Genomic DNA, 17,397 nt, shown 5'->3' on the forward strand with positions numbered 1-17,397 from the left:
AAATATATGCGAAAGTCAGGAAGAAAGCCTGGAGAGAAAGAGGAAGTTCAATTGTTGTTCGTTTGCATATGCTCATCCCAATCCGGCCTAGTGCCAAGTGCCTAAGTATGTCTTCTCGATTCGGACTAGCGCCAATTGGGAACTAGTTACGCCTTCGCAACCGACAAATTGTTGACAGACACATGGGGGTATCCATCAACATCAATCATCATGCTCTGATCTACATGATCCTGTCCCCAAAGTCCGTTATCTTTCAAAGCCTGGTACCCTCCTCGGAGACTATCCGCCTGGACTCCTTTGGCCCGCAATACACTAGTGGCCACACGAGCCGTGTCCCCGTTGTAACAGATCACTAGCACATAATGGGCTTCCAGCTGTGCGAGCTTGCTGTCATCGGTGAAGAGCGTCTCCATCTCTAGCCACAGTGCCTCCAACACCTCCGGGTTGAAGAATGGCTTGGCTGTATGCGCGCCAAGTCCGTTCAAGGGAACATTGACGGATCCTGGGAGATGCCATGAATTGAAATCGACGTCCGTTCGCAGGTCCAGGATACAGCACGCAGGTCGCAGGGTGATATCGTTCAGAAGGCTCCGGGATAAGGACTTTGGGGCGTCATAAAAGTGTGTGAATAAGACGACGGGACTTCTTTCCCAGCTCTCGTCATAGCGATGTAGATCAACCTGCATGAGTCTCTGTGCGGACCACGGTTAGCACCCAGCCATATTTCCTGAGCTTGGTTCACCTTACCTCGTTCTGGATTGGGTGAAATCTTCCGGGTTCCAACTTCTCAAAGTACTCCCCAATGTATTGGTATGGCAGGTCACAGCACAAAAATACACAGTGGATAAAGCCATCAGGTCCCGCCAGCTGCGGCAAGGTGCCCGCGTGCTTGGACTTGTCGAGCATCTGAAACAGACCTTTCAGATTGAAGCCGGATGAGGGGCCACAAACTATCCCCTGACGGCACAGGTCCAGTGACAGCGAAAAGGAGTCCACGGAAGTGACCTCCTCGATCACATCTACTGCGGCTTTCCAGGGAAATTCCACGGGCTTCATCAGGGCGAACGACCGAGGCCCGGGGACTCGGTCCCCTGGCGCAGTGCAGACCCCCAGCCGCAACACAGACGGTTTAATCTTCTTGAAATAGGTTCCCAATCCCGTCATGGTTCCCGAGGTGCCCATGCCAGCACACAGGACGTTGATCTCGGGGAGCTGCCTGAAGATCTGCGGCCCGGTCCAGCGAACGTGCGCCCCCCAATTGTCGTGGTTCTCGTACTGATTGGGGTTCAGAGTATGGTCCGACTGCATGCCTTTGGCTCGGGCGGTTTGAATACCTCCCCGTTCGTCATACGGGTCGGGCTGGGATGGACCGCCGAACAAGGTGATGTTCAGCCCGAAGAACTGCATCAGTTTGAGTTTGGCTTCGCTGGTCTTGTTACTGAGATACGCTCGGGTGTCGTCAATTCCATGCATCACGCGCGCGACCATTGACATGGAGATAACTGTCGAGCCTGAACTATACTCGACTATCGATTTGGTCTGTCCAGGTACTACGCCTGACTCGAGCATATTCATGGCTTCACAATGATTAGCCACGAATAACACGCATAGTTACTGGAGCATACGTACCTGGTAGCGCCTTGACATTGTTTGCAGGGTGCATGGTCATCATCTTTGCATAGATGCGCACCCCATCCTGATGATAAGGATTCAGCTGCTGTGGTAGTTCCACAAGTGGTAAAGGAGGTTGACAGTCAGGATCGAAGTACTTTTTGAGGGCATCTGGCCCAAAATAAACATTGTGCTCGTTATCTGTGGTCATGGCGCAGAATCCAAGGGATATGAGAACGCTGGTTCGGAGTGACCATTGGAGGGCCGATGCTGGATTTATGCTTCTACTGGGCACATCACTACCCCTCAATGCTTCGAGCTGCGATCGCACTGAGACAACTGTCGCATTCGGCGTGTGCCAGGATGCTGACCCACTGGGCGGCTTTTTGTATACAATCGATGTCTGCTTCGGGAGATCCTCGCCGCATTGCGCACATTATAGTGTGGCCATGCTAAAACTATCGGGCTGAATCCGGATAGATGAGCAGAATGAAGTCTGCTGTGCTTGCGCAAAGGCTCGGACGGATCCCAAACCCCTGCCACATCTATACCAAATCAAGGCAATCTGGCCGCATACCTAACGAGTTCTGTATCGGAAGCTTATACTCCCAGCGAATATGAGGAGATATCAGAACATGGTACGAAGATTTCATGTGCAGATCACATATGAGGACCTTGGTGAGGGCATTTGAGAAGGTTTCTCGACGAGCCCCTGCTAGCCCTAACCGGACGGACTGGCCTTTGCTTGCAGACGTGGCTCAGTCTACTCAATGTAACTTGAAAAAATAGCTCGGCATGGCTGAGTAACGACCTGAAGACATCGTTCTGAGCTGAGTTTTTGGAATATGATTCTATTTTTTCCATATCCTTAGGCTATCCCTAAGCGCAACACGTATATCTCTAGGCGCAGTATTGGACAATACTATCTCAAATCATGACTTCCGACAAAATGGCGAATATTTCTTTGGGCTTGGAATCAGAAGGAGCCCCGCTCAATCCTCCAGAAAAAGCAGGGACAGAGCCTGGAGACGAAGAAGCTAATGCGTCAACGACAATCACATTCAATGAGCAAACCAACTATGTTCCCCCAAAGACCATCATCACAGTATGAGACCTCGTCTATAGCCAGACCTCATCAACTGACACCTCTAGATCTTCCTAGCATGCTCAACAGTCGACCTGATAGCAATCATGGATCAGACAACACTAGCCGCCAGTCTCTCAATCGTAGGCGAAGCCCTAAACGCCAGCGACAAAACGTCCTGGATCTCCGGCGGCTATTTCGTGTTCGTTCCTCCACCCATCGCTTCCCATTGCCAGCATTCTAAGCATCGAAAACAGCACCTCAACCTGTTTCCAGCTCCTCTATGGCCGTCTCTCAGACGTCTGGTCCCGTAAACACGTCCTTTACACCGGGTTGGCAATCTTCTTCGCAGGATCTCTCGCCGCCTCCTTCGCCCAAACAGCCACGCAACTCATTATTTTTCGCGCCTTTACCGGCATCGGCGGCGGCGGCCTCGTGACAGTAGTTCAACTCATTGTCAGCGACATCGTTCCCCTCCGCGCCCGCGGCAAATATCAAGGTATCCTGGGCGCTGTGGTTGCGCTCTCCAATGGACTCGGACCCATAGTCGGAGGTCTGTTAGCGACGCCCTCCTCCTGGCGCTGGATCTTCCGCCTCAATCTTCCCCTCACAGCCCTAACTACCCTCTGTGTGCTCTTCTGCCTCCCGCTCCGCAAAGTCACCGGCAGCTGGAAAGCCAAACTCCGAGCCATCGACTTCTTCGGCGCCCTGCTGGCACTAACTGGCACTTCCCTCCTTCTGCTAGGCTTAACTTGGGGCGGTGGGAATCTCCCCTGGGCCTCCGCGCCGGTCATCGGAACCATCACCGCCGGCCTCACTCTTTGCGTAGCATTCGTCATCTGGCAATGGAAAGGCACGAGGTACCCGTTGGTCCCGATGCACATTTTTCGATCTCGAATCGTCAATGGGGCGTGCATTACCATGTTTCTACACGGGTGGAACATCCTAGTGCAGCTGTACTATATTCCCGTGTTCTATCAGCTGGTGATGGGATACTCAGCGCTGAAGGCTGCAGCGTTGCTGCTGCCAATCACCATCATAGCGTGTTGGTTTTCCTCTTGCCGTTGTTCATGATTCATGATTGCTGGGGGGGGTACTGACCGAATCCAGCAATAAGCAGCACCCTGTCCGGTCTCCTCGTCCACTGGCTCGGTCGTTACCGAGAACCCATTCTTTTTGGGTGGGTAGCCTGGGCCGTCGGGCTAGGTTTGTTTTCGACCTTGGACGGCTCCTCGGGGCTGGGGAAGCAGATCGGGTATGCGGCCTTGACGGGCGTGGGGGTGGGGAATACTTTGCAACCGTGAGCTATTTCTCCAGCGCACCCAGAACAGGGCAAGAGAGAAGCTTATATAGCAATCAGGGCCCTGATAGCCATCCAAGCGGGTGTCGCAAGACGGGACATGGCCGTCACGACCTCTTTCAGAAAGTGCGTCTCGCCTTCACCCTCAGCCATTGACTAGCACTCCATTTCATGCCATATTCCTGACTGATCGAGCCTGATAGCTTCACTCGGAACCTGGGAGGGACCCTCGGCCTTGCTGTTGCTGGGACAATTCTGTTCGTTAACCTACCCTAATCACCCATTTACGCTCCATCTTTCTTGAAGATCCAAAATCGCTACGCCACCTCAACCCTTGCCTACCAATCTATAAGTCGATACTAACTTAAGATCACAGCAACAATCTTCTCACCACAGCAATAAGCACAACAACCAGCACCCTCAACCTAGCTCTTGCCGACAAGAAAGCTTTCCTTAGAAGTCCAACCACCTACCTCGCCCATCTTCCTGCAGACGAAGCCGACAAGCTCCGCGTATTACTTATCCCAGTCTACCAGCGCGGATTCCGGATCGTGTTTCAAATTGGAGCCGGAATGGCTGGGCTCGCGGTGATGCTGGTGTGGATCTTAATCCCGCAGGTCAACCTTTCTTCGCCGGGACCGGAGGATTGTGAAGGGGGTGAGGGGTCCCAGAGTGATGGAGCGGTGAATGAAAATGAGCGAAAGGCTGCACTGTAAAGCATTTGGTTCTTACTTAGAGCCTGGGGTGGTATCAATACCTGCAGGGGAGGGCCAAATAGTGCCGAGAGTCATACGGGAAGACGATGTGTTTTGGGTAGAAATGTATACAATAGATCGATCCGTCAGAATTACATGGCCTGAAATTAGAAGGGTGAAAGATCACGAAAGGGAGCCTTAGCAATCAGGGCTTCTGGTAGTCTTTTGTACGGAGTACAATCGTATATTTAGACATGGGGCCTTTTGCGGGGAAGGCGTCTGTTGCCCCGGGCCGGGCTGCACAACGAAGCTTTGCCTAGCGCGATCTAGGTTACAACAGCCGAATAGTTCTCTCAGGTTCAAAATATGGGACCGTCGAAATTCGGGATACAGTGACCGGTGCGCAACAGAAAACTCCCAGGCGCCCGGGCAGCTGTACGCACTTTAGCCCTATTGCCGGATGGTCAATTGATAGCCTTAGCGTCGCGAATAGGTACGGTGTCTCTCTGGGACATGACGCAGTTTATCTTAAGCCAGTAGCTGCGTTCACCATTCGAAGCGTGGGGGGGGGGGGAAGTCACAACTTGTCTGCTCGTCAAACGGTCAACGGCTGGCCATGTATGTAGATGGGCAAGGCGTCATAGTTTGGGAGAGAGATGTGACCGGGTGGAGGCCAGAAATGGATACACCAGTCCTCTACTCGAGTTTTGACTATATCTTTTGACTTGGACAGCGAGCGCGTGTGCTTGTTTTTGAGCCACGGTTCGACTGAACTGTGGGATTTGACATCAAGAAAACTGCAACAGACAGTCCAAGGTCATTCATCTCGGGTTTTAGAGGTCGTATCCTCCCCTGACGGTCGACTGATTGCATCGAGAGCTGAAGACTCCACCCTCATATTATGAGATGCTACAATTCTACAAAATAGTCCTAACACAGTAAGGGGTTCAGAAGGTGGCCACTCATCATCATCTCAATTCTCGCTTGTGGGGTACTCTCCAGATGGTCGGCAGGTAGCGGCAGGAGATGCTGGTGGGCTCTGCACCTTATGGGATCCCCGCGCGGGTGATCTTATTCGGAGTCTTTCCCAGGATCTCATGAGCGTGATGGAGATAATAGCATTCTCATGGGATAACAAGAGGGTGGCGGCTGGATCTCGTGATGGAACATTCGCAGTCTGGAACGCCGACAACGGTGAACTCATCAGCACCTTCCGCCTGGACCGTCGTTTCCAAACATTGAATGTCGAGTATTCTCTGGACAGTAATAAGGTCATAGTTACCTTGCTGATAAGGGGTGCTCGCATTTTCAACCTGGAAAAGGGACGGCGGTTGAACAAGGACGAGTACGACGACGACAAATCCCAGACAAGCCAAGGACCAGGGACCATCAGACTCGAACGGCGTGCCAACTGGATCAGTATCATTGACAACTGGGTCGCGTTCGGGGGATAGGAAATGATATGGCTCCCTCCCGAATACCGTCCCTGCAGGTGGGAATGGAATGGGGTTTGAGCTCAGGCATATGTTCCTGGGAGGCGTACGATAGCGTCCTTCCCTATGGTTCTGAGTCGGGCCGTGTCCGGTTTTTATGCTTCAATCGTTGACGGAAATGGCGTACAGATAGATAACAGTTTTTATACATACTCTTACTTAGCCGAGGTGGTAAGTCAGTCTTATGGAATTTCGGGTTCTGAGAGATAGCTACTTGTTTAGTATATCGTTTTTGAACGAGTTCCAATTGGTGGTGAGCCCAGAGATATCGTAGAGCCCCCCCAGCCTCAACCGCAATCTATTGGCATTGGCCAGTCCATGGCCAGTCCATCATGTAGGCCCGCCAGTACTTTTTGGCAATTCCAGGCCTGGATTTTAATCAAATGGAATCCCTTCATCTTTCATGAGGACTAGTACGACGGACTCAGAGTAGAAGCTGCATAGTCACGACCTGCTCGATAGGCTCAACCAGCTCGTTATCAACCAACCCCACCGCTTCAAGACAAAACTATCCAAATTCTAACTTCATCAGCAAACCCATCCTGAAAGAATCGAACACGCAAAGAAAATGAAAAGAGTCATAACAATCATCACATCATGAACCCGAGCCCAGCCCAGCCCAGCCCAGTACAACCTCACCATACACACAACCACAACCACCACCACCACCACCAATTTAACACTCCTCAACAACCACCACTCTATCAACCACCCAATCCACAAAAGCCTGAGCCTCAACTTTCCACCTCCCATCCCTCCAAACCTCATCCACCAAGTAACTCCACCCCCATTCCGGCCCGTACGCATGTGCTCCTCCTCCTCCGTCACCACGACCACGACCACCACCACGACCACCACCTTCCTTCGAGCTGCGCGCGGCCGAGAAATCCCGATTAACGCGCATTCCGCCGACAGCGGCGCCGGTCGCGGTCCCGCGGTGTCTGGCGTGCCATTCGCGCTCGGCTTTTTCACCAGCGCGGCGGGCAACGGCCTCCTCGTCTTCGTCCTGGTAGAGCTCACACTTGGTGCATTCCGTGCATTGGGCGCCCGGGTTGATGCGGAAGTGCTGGCAGAAGTGTTTGTAGCCTTCTAATTCCTCCTCCTCCTCCTCTTCTTCTTCTTCGTCTTGAGGGTTGTTGTCAGAGTCGGAGTCGGAGGTGTTGGCTTCTAGGTTGCGGTTATGCTGCTGGTGCTGGAAGGGGGGGATGTTTTCGTTATTATGTTGAGGAGGACGGCGACGCGGGGCGGGTCGTCGTTGTTGTTGTCTTCGTCGACGACCACCACCACGGCGTTGGGCATTGGCATTAGCATTCGCGTGCTGGGTCCATGTTGAGGCTAGCGCTTTGCGACAGAGGTAACACATCGAGTAGCCGCAGACACAGGTGAGTTTGTTGCAGCCGGTGGATTTGACGAAGGAGAGGCCGCAGCGCGGGCAGGTGCGTTTGACGGCTGCGGTGCGGGCGGCTTCGACGGTGGCGCGGAGGTCGAGGAGGAGTGGCTCGTGGCAGACGTGCGGGTCGCGCCAGGGCTTCTGGCAGCTAATGCAGCTGACGCGGCGGCAGGATGGGTGGGCGCAGACGAAGCGCTTGGGGCGGGCGCGGAGGGTGGTGTTGAGCAGAGCGGTGCGGAAGGAGGTGCGCACGGCGTTCGGCTTGAGCAGGTAGAGGAGCATGAGCGGGATCAGCAGAAGCGGGATGAGGTCGAGGATGAAGACGGTGACGATCAGACTCGAGATGAGGCCCTCGCCGCGGAAGCGCCACACCATCGTGGCCGAGGGGTGGTGGATCGGGTCGACCTCGGCGTAGGCGCAGAACGGGCAGCGGATGAGCTTTAGCTGCGACTTGAGCAGGGCGTCCGCCGCGACGCGCGCCTCGAATTGCGCGTACGTCTCCGGCCCGGACCTGTCGAGCTGGATCGCCTGCTTGACGACGGCCGCGCTCAGCGACCCTCGACAGCCGTCGTGATCGAAGGGCGCGATGCATCGCAGCGTGGTCCGCCCCACGTCGACGGACTTGTTCCAGCCTTGTCCGAACAGCGCCTCGTGGATCGTCCGCCGGATGCAGCCGTAGCAGATGACGTGCATGTTGTCGGAGCAGGTTGCGATCTGCTCGAAGGTCACGTCCGCGAAGCAACATTCGCATTCGTAGAGCGCCGCCGCCGCCTGGGCTTCGTCCTCGTTCAGCGTCTCCGCCAGCGCCAGGTCCTTGCGTTCCTGCTCCTCCTGTCGCGCCCGGAGCAGGGGGGCTAGCAGCGCCTCGTATAATTCGCGGTCCAACTCCTCACACCCCGTCTCCTTCAGCCGCGGCACCGCCTCGCCGCCGTCTGCCGCTGCGTCCCGTTGCCAGACAATCAGCGGGTGCTCGTTTTTATCTTTGTTGCGCTTGAACGACGGCAGAAAGCTGTTGAACGTCGCCCGCCAGGTCTTCCGCGCGAGCTCCTGGAGGGTAGGACGCGCTCGGATGTAGCAGAAGTTCACTTCCGCCAGCACCGCCTCCACCGTGCTCTTGCTCAGTGCGCTGAACTCTTTTGTCAGGACAGTCTTCACGGCGGTTTTGTAGCGTTGGGATCGGAAGAGTTCGTGAGGAGGGATGAGGAGAAGATCATCGTTTCCAGGCCCAGTCGCAGTCGCAGTCGCAGTCGCGGTCGCAGGCGCAGGCGCAGGAGCGCCCTCGTCGGTGTTGTTGCCCGTCCCACCGGGTACGTTCCATCTGCCCGCTACCCATTTATCTTTATGTCGGAGAAGCTGCTCGACACAGACGTGCAGGCGGCTGGTTCCATCGAAACGGACGAGGAGCTCACGGAAGACTTCGACGCGGACGTCCGGGAAGATGCGGGCCAGTGTTTGCAGGGCATGGTTGAGCTCGTCTTGTTCGCGCTTCCAATCATCTGATGCCGGCTTCAAGGCGGCACTCGTGCGGGTCCGAGAGGTGATTCCGAAGGGGTTATTGCGCAGAGCTCGTTCGCTTATAGGGGTGGAGGAGGAACCATTGTTGGTGTTGCTGTCGCTCTGACGGAGCGGCGGGGAAGTGGTAGTGGATCGAAAGCTAGGAACGGAGAACGACACCATTTTCGCTTCGAGAGAAGGGGAAGCCTGACTGCTACATGATAGTCAAGACAGACCAAAGTGTAGAGCATCAGGCGCCCCTGGACGTGATGGTGGTGTGGATCGTTTATATCCTTTACATGGAGCCTTTGTTCAAAGGGCTCTCTCTTACTGGGGATTCTCTCGGGATCCTCTCCCCGCAGACAAACTAGGATCCAGACGGGCCGGAATATTCCCTATTCCGGTTCCGGATGGCTTGGCTTCTGTCGTTGACATTACTTACATGTACTTCATATACAAGACAACACATGCTTAAGTGCAAGATCAAATCATTAACATTTATATACACATTCTGAAGAAAAAGGAAAAGTTAGACTGCCCTTACTCCTACAATTTAGCCTTAGCACCTTCCAACAGCTCAGCGCCAGCTCCCGTAATGGCCGGCTTGCCGGTGTCCACCACGGTCGTCTGGAAGAGGACGGTGTTGCCCTCCTTCCACATCTCCGTCTTCAAGGTCTGACCGGGCAGCACCACGCCCGAGAAGCGGACCTTGAGGTTCTTGAAAGGACCGAATGTGCTGAAGACATGCTTACCCGAAACTCCGAGCGAGCACAGACCGTGCAAGATGGGGGTCTTGAAGCCACCGACCTTGCTGAACTCGGGGTCGATGTGGAGAGGGTTGCGGTCGCCATTGAGACGGTACAAAGCGGCCTGGTCCTCGGAGGTCTTCTCCTCAACGACCGCATCGGGCTTACGCTGAGGAGGCTTGTAGGCGGCGGTTGCGGCCTTGGGACGAGGGGCGGTGGGTTTGGGGGAGCCGCCGAAGCCGCCACTACCACGGATAAACACAGTCGACTCGTTGTAGAACAAGTCCTCACCGGTCTTGGCGTCCTTGGTGGTGTATCCAGAGACAACCAGGGCAGCGTTGCCCTTGTCCACCACGTCGATGAGCTTAGGGTAGGTCAAGGTCTTGGCCTCCGTAGGGATGGGGAACTTGCGGACTTCCATGTACTGCTCGCCGTGCAGCAACATCATGGGCGAGAAGTTGGCCACGATGTCGTCCATGTTCCAAGGGTTGGCGGAGTTGAACCAGGGGATCACACCGTAGGTGGGAAGCGCCTGGAAGTGTTCGTTGTTCTCGTACACCAGAGGCAGATCGGTGCGCTTGGCACCAACGCTCAAGTTGTAGAGGATGATGTCGCGATCAACGAAGTCGAAGGGAGTGCCATCCGTTGTAGCCTGCTTGGCCTTCTCGATCGCCTGCAGAATCTTGTTGTTGCCACTTTCCTTATCCTTGCCGCTGCGGTTGGCCATGTTGGCCATGATCTTCTCGGCACCGGCCTGGCCATCTTCAGGGTGATCAGCACGACCATCCTCAAAGTTGGTGATCTGCTTCCAGTGCTTGACGACTTCCTCGGGAGTGAGCTTGACATCCACTGGGAAGCCGTGGCCGCCGGTGCGCTGCCAGCGAGTGCGGGAGAACCAGCCACTACCGCATTCGTACAGGCCCTTGGTGCTGGGCTCTGGCATAATGTCGGAGGAGAGAAGAGCCACCAAGGGAGCAACATAGTCAGGCTTGAATGCCTGAACCATCTCCTCCGGCATGATGGTGCGGGTCATGTTGGTACCAGCGTTAGGGGCAATAGTGTTGACCTTGATGTTGTACTTGGCACCCTCAAGGGCAAGAGTGCGAGAGAAACCGAGGATACCGAGTTTCTAGTGACTATCAGAAGGGGTGAACTTGGCATAAAGGTGAGATGATCTTACCGCCGCGGCGTAGTTGGCCTGTCCGAAGTTTCCGTAAATACCGCTGGTGCTGGCAGTGTTGACGATGCGGCCGTATTTCTGCTTCAACATGTAGGGCCAGGCAGCCTTAGTCACCTTGTAGGTACCACGCAGGTGAACATTGAGGACAGGGTTCCACAAGTCATCGGTCATGTTGGTGAAAGCCTTGTCGCGCAGGATACCGGCGTTGTTGACCAGGATATCAATTCTGCCAAAGGCGTCAATGGCCGACTTGACGACGTTCTCGCCATCTTCGCAGGAAGCCTTGTTTCCAACAGCCTTTCCGCCCATCTTCTTGATCTCCTGGACAACAGGCTCGGGGTCGACAAGGTCGTTGACAACGACAGAAGCGCCGTACTTGGCGAAGAGCAAACAGTAGGCACGACCCAATCTATAACACTCAGCTTATGAAGCGATACTCTTTGTCGGACTACTTACCCGTTTCCACCACCAGTAACAAGTGCAACCTTGCCCTTGAAGTCAGGTTCCTGCCCTGGCTGAGCACTAGGCAGCTTCATGCCATCCTCCAGCAAAGACATGAAATCGGCCGGGCCAGTGGGATAGCTCGGCTGCGAGAAGTCGTTGACATCGTTCCATTTTCTGGCAATGGCTCCAGGGGTCAGAGAAGCATCAGTCTTCAACAGTGCACCCTTGGCACGCTCCCAGCGCAGCTTAGCTACGTGACCACCACCGACCTCAAAGATGCCCCCCGACTCAGTCGTGTTAGAAGAGTGAACCAGAGCAGCAACCAAGGGAACAACCCAGTCGGGCTTGAGATTCTCCAAAACATCAGGGGGCATGACGGTAGCCGTCATGCGGCTAGCAGCTATTCCACAGTTAGCCGTGGATAGCAAAAACCCACGATGGAGGCAACGTACCGATAGGAGCAATCACATTGGCAATGATGTTGTACTTAGCACCCTCCTTAGCCAGCGTCTCGGTAAAGCCAACCTGGCCAAGTTTGGCAGCTGATACTAGTTAGCTCGAGACCCTTTACAACATATGCAACCGAGACCAACCAGAGTAGTTCGCCTGTCCAAAGCTACCGAAAAGACCGGCAGAGGAAGCAGTGTTGATAATACGACCGTACTTTTGCTTGCGGAAATGAGGCCAAGCGGCTTTCGCGCACTGTCGAGAACGAAAGATTAGCCTCTTTGATTTCCTGTGAAATGTCCCAGAGAATCCCATCCTACCTTGTATGCACCATACGTGTGAACTCTGTTGATGAGATCCCAGTCCTGATCCTTCATGTTCTTGAAGCTCACATCGCGAAGGATACCGGCGTTGTTGAGGAGGACATCGACGCGGCCGAAGTTCTTGAGGGCAGTGTCGATGATGGCTTCACCGTTCTCGACGCTGTCGTAGTTTGCTACAGCCTTGCCGCCAGCAGCTCGGATCTCTTCGACGACCACATCGGCAGCCTAATTCGCATTGCATTAGATTTTGGGCCCCTCCCGCAAATGAGAGCCGGGTAGCATGTGACGTTGTACCACTCACCTTGGAAGACTTGCCCTCACCGGCGTGGGAACCGCCCAGGTCGTTGACGACGACGTTGGCACCTCTTGAAGCGAAGAACAAAGCATAGGCCTTGCCCAAGCCACCACCGGCTCCCGTGATGACGACCGTCTGGTTGTCGAAGCGCAGCTCCGCAGACATTTTGTGTGCTTGTGTGTAGGTGTGAGAGGGAGAGTGAAGAGGAGGGGGAGGGGGGGAGAAATAAAGAAGGGTAGGAGATGGGAGGTTATTTGCGGGGAGAAAGATGGGGAGATATTGGGGAGAAAGAAGCTGAGAGATGGAGGGTCACAAGATGCTTAAGAGGGGAGGAAGAAACCGGGGGAAGAAGAGAGATGAAGAATCTGGGGAGTTTGGGAAGTTTGGAGACGGTCGCAGTGTTCGGCAAGAGCTGGAAAGGGAACCTCGGTATCTTGGATGGTGGAGCTCGGAGGTTGATCTGGGGGTGGCAGATGATGCTTCCTTCACATGCCGGACACTCCGTCCATGATATAATCGAGCATGTCTGACTCTGTACAACTCGGTCGACTCGGTTTGGGCACTTCCATCGAGAGGTATATATTGCAGTTATATTCGTCCTCGAAGTAGTTGGACTGGCAACTGAATCTTTCAGCGCAGATCCCAAGATGATTGACTCTCATCATTCCCGCTTCCATCCACCGGCCATTTTCCGACTCCATCGCCCTCGATGCGTCTAGTCTCTAGCGGGTAGGTTTGCTGACTCAGAACTGCCTACCTTGGGATCTCCTCATCCATCAACACGTGCCTGTCAAGAGTCGGAGTGATTTCAGTAAGTAGACAGCTATCACTCAGTTGTCGGAGATATTTTATCCCTTCAAACCACTCGACCTTATCGAGCATCTAAATATGGGTCTCACGGAGAAATCAATTCGTCGAGATGACAATGGTAGCCGATTTGCCTCGGCACCAATGGACACCTCCAAGATATATAGAAGCCCCAGGGAACCACGATATGCGCTTGCAACCAGCAATACATACACTGTAGAACCCTGAAGAAGATGGGTAATAGACCTCGAATCCAAAGTAGTCTGGGACCCAGGCACACAAAAGCCCACACCTCCTGATACTGCTGCATGAGTGTCTCAATCGGAACGCGGAGGACGGTCGCTTCGTTTGGTAGACGTTAGTGGTTAGCAAGAGATTACTATGTGGTTGAGTGCAACAAATGGCGCGGTGATGATCAAAGGGGTAGATAGCACTAATGGCACTAATGGCGAGCTGGGATATCAGATATATACTCCGGGAACCACGACTGAGTGCAACCGATGGTAACTCGGCGTTTTCAGGTAGATGAGGAGCTGCAATGATGGGATTGAGGAGATGACAAGATACTGGGGAGATGACGGTAATTGTCGACGGTTCCTCCAGCCAGCAGTGGATCAGAACTGACTACCGACCAAGGACGAAGAATGAACTGCCCGAGAGCACCTCGACGAATAGTCAAGAGGCAGTGGATAATAAAGATGCTCTCTGCGCATCTTTTGAGAGCTAGGAGCGCTATGCTACAAAAGAATACGTTCAAGCTTACAAGTCAAGGAAGGTTGGGTTGTCTGAACTTTTGAATTTTTATGCCCTAACTAAGCCCATGGAGACCACGAGGATATTTCAAACCCGGACCAAACAACCCAGTACGAACAGCGAGGGACATCTTAGTTCATCTGGCGGATGAGAGCGTTGATGTTCTCCTCACGGTTACCGTAGTCACCACCCTCGATGAAGTGCTTGAACTTGCGGGTGTGGAAGCCACCGGTGGGGTTGGAGAGCTTGAAGGGCCAGAGGAAGTTGTTGGCCTGCTTGAAGTTGGGACCAACGGTGTAGATCTCGTGGATCAAATCCTCCATACAGACGATGCCGTACTTGCCGAGGTGCTCCTCGATGATCTGGTTGTCGGTGAGGGGAACACGCTCCTTGTTGACCTTACCGTAACCGCGCTTGTAGATGAGCTCACGGACGGACTTAAGGTTGGGGTAACCGTAGGCGATGTAGGGGTTGATGATGGTCAACATCTCCTGGGTAGCCTTGGTAAGGCGGATGAAGGTACCGTTGTTGATCTGGAGCAGACGGAGGAGCTGCAAGATCTTACGGGGCTGGGGAGAGATCTTGTTGATACTGCAGACACGTTATTATCAAGTCCGACCAGACAGAGCAGAAGATACATACCCCTTGATACGGACAACGAAGACAAGCTTGGGCTCCTCAGGAACGTAGAAGTTACCCTCCTGGCGGGAAACGCGGGACAGGCGGATCTTCTCGCGCTCAGCATCGCGGTACTCCTTGACGTAGGACTCGGCGCGCTTGAAGATGACGGCACGCTTCTCCTTGTTGGCCTGCAGTGAATCAGTTAGCGGGAAAATTCAGACCCCAAGACTCATGCAACAAGATGTAAAGAAGCATCATTATTATCAGCCCCGAAAGATGGTTAACAAAGCGATAGCATCGACCGTAGTCTAATCGCGTGGTAGGTAGGTTGTCATCACCGTAGATGCACAAAGGAAGGAAAACCGAAAACAAAAATGATAAATACTAACCTCCTTCTTCTTCTGGGCCTCCTCACGGGCAACAGCGCGAGCCTGCTCCTGGCTCTTGCGCTTCTTGAGGAGGGTCTCGGGAACGAGGACCTGGTCCTGGGTGGGGACAGTGCTGCAGCAGAGTCAGAATTATCTGTCCGATGAAGCAAGTAGACTTTCGCCGAGCGTAAGAACTGCAGCTACAAGGCCACATTCTCGTACTGAAGGCAATAGATGAAAGCACTCGACGACATGACTTTGATCGGTGAAGTATAGTTTCCATTGGTTCGACTACGGCGAACACTACTCAGCATGCATTCTCAGCGATACCTTTCGCATCCAGACCGTACCGTCAGGTCAAGTGAAATAAACTTTCCTCATCCGACAAGACCCTAAGCATAACGCTCAGGAAGCTATGTTGAAGCTTGACGTCTCTCCACTCACCAACCGCTAGGCCAAGTGAGATCGAGAAGAAAGACGATAGCTTCCAACAATAGTTTTCGAGGAGAAGGCGCGAGTGGCTTTCAACCTCAATGCCCCAGACCTCCATCATATCCCACTCTCCCAATGTCATCATTTCTGAGTCCAAGGCGAGGCGGGTTAAGACGAGATCGCGCGGGAAAGATCGAGCTGGTGCTCAGCGAGCCGTCTCCGGTTCGCCGCATCTCCAGCGAGAGAAAGGGCCGACTATAACTGAAATCCTCACACGCTCATGGCGAACGGCGTCTGGGAATCAATCAAAAGGGTTCTCACGTAGCAGTGGAGGCCATTGTGACGGTCCGATGAGTTCGCGAGTTGGGCGATTGGGCGAGTGCTGTCGTACTGGGAAGAAGATCAAGAACAGAAAGAAAAAAAGCCGCCGTCCTCAAGAAAAATGGGTTGTGGGTGGGTCAGAAAACGCTAGTCTGTACTAGGCTAGCCGCACTCCTCTACTAGCCCTACCGTACTCGGTCAAGTGCAGCCCTTATCGCTTGCGGGCTCCACCCAGCACGTGACATGTATCGATAAGGATTCAGTCCGCGGTCCTTGGGCTTGGCCTCGGGCCTCGGGGCCATATGACACCATATCAGCGACGCTCGAAGAACCCCACGTTATCACGATCCCGGTCCTCCGGCCTTCCATACCGTACACGCATCATGGCCACCCGTCGAGGTGTCGGCATTGGCGCCTTCGCCAACCGCAACCAAACCAGCCAGTCCTATGCCAACCACGGAGCCACCCTTCGATCCGCGCATCTCGCTTCCCTACAGACTCAGCTCTCCGTCTTCCAATCCCTGCTCCACACCTTCGCCATCGAGCATGGCTCGAAGATCAAATCCAACCCGACCTTCCGAGCAGAGTTCGCTCGCATGTGCAACGCGATCGGAGTGGACCCTCTAGCCGGTAGCAATGTCAAGGGCAAAAACTCCCGCAAAGGGCAAGGCGAGAATGCCAGCTTCTGGACCCAGATCATGGGCGGGGACATGAATGACTTCTACTTTGAGGTTGCGGTGCGGGTTGTGGAGCTCTGCCGTGAAACTCGGAGCGAGAACGGGGGCTTGATCGGGGTAGAGGAATGTCGGAAACGAGTCGGCAAGGGCAAGGCCATTGGGAGTGGACTGGAGGTGACCGAGTAGGGCGATCCATTCGTTGCTCCTGTCATTGATCGTACACTGGACTGATCGAACCTTCAATTTTGACCTCTAGTGACGATGTCCTTCGTGCTGTCAAGTCACTTGAGCCGCTGGGCTCGGGTCTCGCCATCATCCGTGTCGGAAGCAAACAGTATATCCGCTCGGTTCCCAAGGAGCTCAATACGGATCAGTCAACAGTGCTGGAGGTTATTCAGGTCTTGGGATACGTGAGCATCTCCATGCTACGGGTCAATCTGAAGTGGGAGGAGGCTCGGGCGCAAACGGTCGTCGATGATCTCCTTGCAGATGGTCTGGTCTGGCTAGATGCACAAGGAGAGGAGAATGAGTATTGGTCGCCACAGAACCTCTTAGACGATAGCGGCTGAGAGCCGCCTGTGAATCACGACCTGATACGAGGCTTCATCATAGACACGCACTGTTTCCATCTGGTTTTGATGATCTGACACAGAACCTGCGGGCAAGTACCCACGGTGTCACGTCCAGTGGCGCTGCACGAACACGAAGTGCATGCCCAGGAAACCATATCACGGGTTCGGCACTATCACCAGGCCGGATAACTAGGAAGTGTGCTCATTCTGAAAAAAAAGGGTACTTCACGTCAAGGCCCGCCAATATGTATATATCTCGGGCCCGGAGCGTAGACTGGGCAGGATAAGACACGCCGAGCTGTTTATATCTCAGACTGAGTTCAACAACCACATACACTACATCA

The 17,397-nt window shown here is 54.1% G+C and overlaps 7 protein-coding genes across 7 annotated transcripts; 3 read left to right on the forward strand and 4 right to left on the reverse strand.

Moving 5' to 3' along the window:
* Positions 1-47: 47 nt before the first annotated feature.
* On the reverse strand, positions 48-2,183 carry BO97DRAFT_449772 (putative cysteine synthase B; the record flags this gene model as incomplete). Its single annotated transcript, XM_025698881.1, has 4 exons — positions 1,630-2,183; positions 748-1,577; positions 225-692; positions 48-101 (listed from the first exon to the last, which is right to left on the reverse strand). Exons 1-4 carry the CDS (start codon positions 1,820-1,822, stop codon positions 48-50), a joined length of 1,545 nt encoding a protein of 514 aa, XP_025552850.1. The 5' UTR covers positions 1,823-2,183.
* Positions 2,184-2,668: 485 nt separating this feature from the next.
* On the forward strand, positions 2,669-4,621 carry BO97DRAFT_313534 (putative MFS drug transporter; the record flags this gene model as incomplete). Its single annotated transcript, XM_025691244.1, has 7 exons — positions 2,669-2,716; positions 2,764-2,897; positions 2,953-3,740; positions 3,806-3,995; positions 4,056-4,121; positions 4,199-4,252; positions 4,372-4,621. Coding segments are annotated over 7 exons (1,530 nt in total), but the record flags the coding sequence as incomplete, so codon positions are not given.
* Positions 4,622-5,787: 1,166 nt separating this feature from the next.
* On the forward strand, positions 5,788-6,144 carry BO97DRAFT_423478 (uncharacterized protein; the record flags this gene model as incomplete). Its single annotated transcript, XM_025696875.1, has 1 exon — positions 5,788-6,144. The coding sequence occupies one exon, from the start codon at positions 5,788-5,790 to the stop codon at positions 6,142-6,144; it is 357 nt and encodes a 118-aa protein (XP_025552852.1).
* A 446-nt stretch (positions 6,145-6,590) lies between these two features.
* Positions 6,591-9,384, reverse strand: BO97DRAFT_404830 (E3 ubiquitin-protein ligase). The gene has a single exon (XM_025695042.1). It carries the CDS (start codon positions 9,248-9,250, stop codon positions 6,860-6,862), a length of 2,391 nt encoding a protein of 796 aa, XP_025552853.1. The 5' UTR covers positions 9,251-9,384; the 3' UTR covers positions 6,591-6,859.
* A 160-nt stretch (positions 9,385-9,544) lies between these two features.
* mfp (putative peroxisomal multifunctional beta-oxidation protein (MFP)) lies at positions 9,545-12,947 on the reverse strand. The gene is made up of 7 exons (XM_025693649.1): positions 12,509-12,947; positions 12,205-12,432; positions 12,031-12,139; positions 11,890-11,979; positions 11,450-11,837; positions 10,994-11,402; positions 9,545-10,942 (listed from the first exon to the last, which is right to left on the reverse strand). Exons 1-7 carry the CDS (start codon positions 12,665-12,667, stop codon positions 9,614-9,616), a joined length of 2,712 nt encoding a protein of 903 aa, XP_025552854.1. The 5' UTR covers positions 12,668-12,947; the 3' UTR covers positions 9,545-9,613.
* Positions 12,948-14,193: 1,246 nt separating this feature from the next.
* Positions 14,194-15,305, reverse strand: BO97DRAFT_423480 (60S ribosomal protein uL30; the record flags this gene model as incomplete). The annotated part of the gene is made up of 4 exons (XM_025696876.1): positions 14,194-14,653; positions 14,705-14,871; positions 15,073-15,184; positions 15,256-15,305. The coding sequence occupies 4 exons, from the start codon at positions 15,303-15,305 to the stop codon at positions 14,194-14,196; spliced, it is 789 nt and encodes a 262-aa protein (XP_025552855.1).
* An 805-nt stretch (positions 15,306-16,110) lies between these two features.
* BO97DRAFT_469687 (ESCRT-II subunit protein SNF8) lies at positions 16,111-17,352 on the forward strand. Its single transcript, XM_025699862.1, has 2 exons — positions 16,111-16,663; positions 16,738-17,352. Exons 1-2 carry the CDS (start codon positions 16,188-16,190, stop codon positions 17,048-17,050), a joined length of 789 nt encoding a protein of 262 aa, XP_025552856.1. The 5' UTR covers positions 16,111-16,187; the 3' UTR covers positions 17,051-17,352.
* The last annotated feature ends 45 nt before the right edge of the window (positions 17,353-17,397 follow it).

Source organism: Aspergillus homomorphus (assembly GCF_003184865.1).
Source record: "Aspergillus homomorphus CBS 101889 unplaced genomic scaffold BO97scaffold_12, whole genome shotgun sequence".
Classification (NCBI taxonomy): Eukaryota; Fungi; Ascomycota; class Eurotiomycetes; order Eurotiales; family Aspergillaceae; genus Aspergillus; species Aspergillus homomorphus.

What these genes read in the sequence shown, in the direction of transcription:
- mfp (XM_025693649.1), bottom strand. Translation starts at nt 12,667, where the DNA reads ATGTCTGCGGAGCTGCGCTTCGACAACCAGACGGTCGTCATCACGGGA. An exon ending in CAATGTGATTGCTCCTATCG is followed by an intron (nt 11,838 to 11,889) that starts GTACGTTGCCTC and finishes ACTGTGGAATAG; the next exon opens with CTGCTAGCCGCATGACGGCT. An exon ending in AGGCCAACTACGCCGCGGCG is followed by an intron (nt 10,943 to 10,993) that starts GTAAGATCATCT and finishes GATAGTCACTAG; the next exon opens with AAACTCGGTATCCTCGGTTT.
- BO97DRAFT_404830 (XM_025695042.1), bottom strand. Translation starts at nt 9,250, where the DNA reads ATGGTGTCGTTCTCCGTTCCTAGCTTTCGATCCACTACCACTTCCCCG.
- BO97DRAFT_469687 (XM_025699862.1), top strand. Translation starts at nt 16,188, where the DNA reads ATGGCCACCCGTCGAGGTGTCGGCATTGGCGCCTTCGCCAACCGCAAC. An exon ending in AGTGGACTGGAGGTGACCGA is followed by an intron (nt 16,664 to 16,737) that starts GTAGGGCGATCC and finishes TTTGACCTCTAG; the next exon opens with TGACGATGTCCTTCGTGCTG.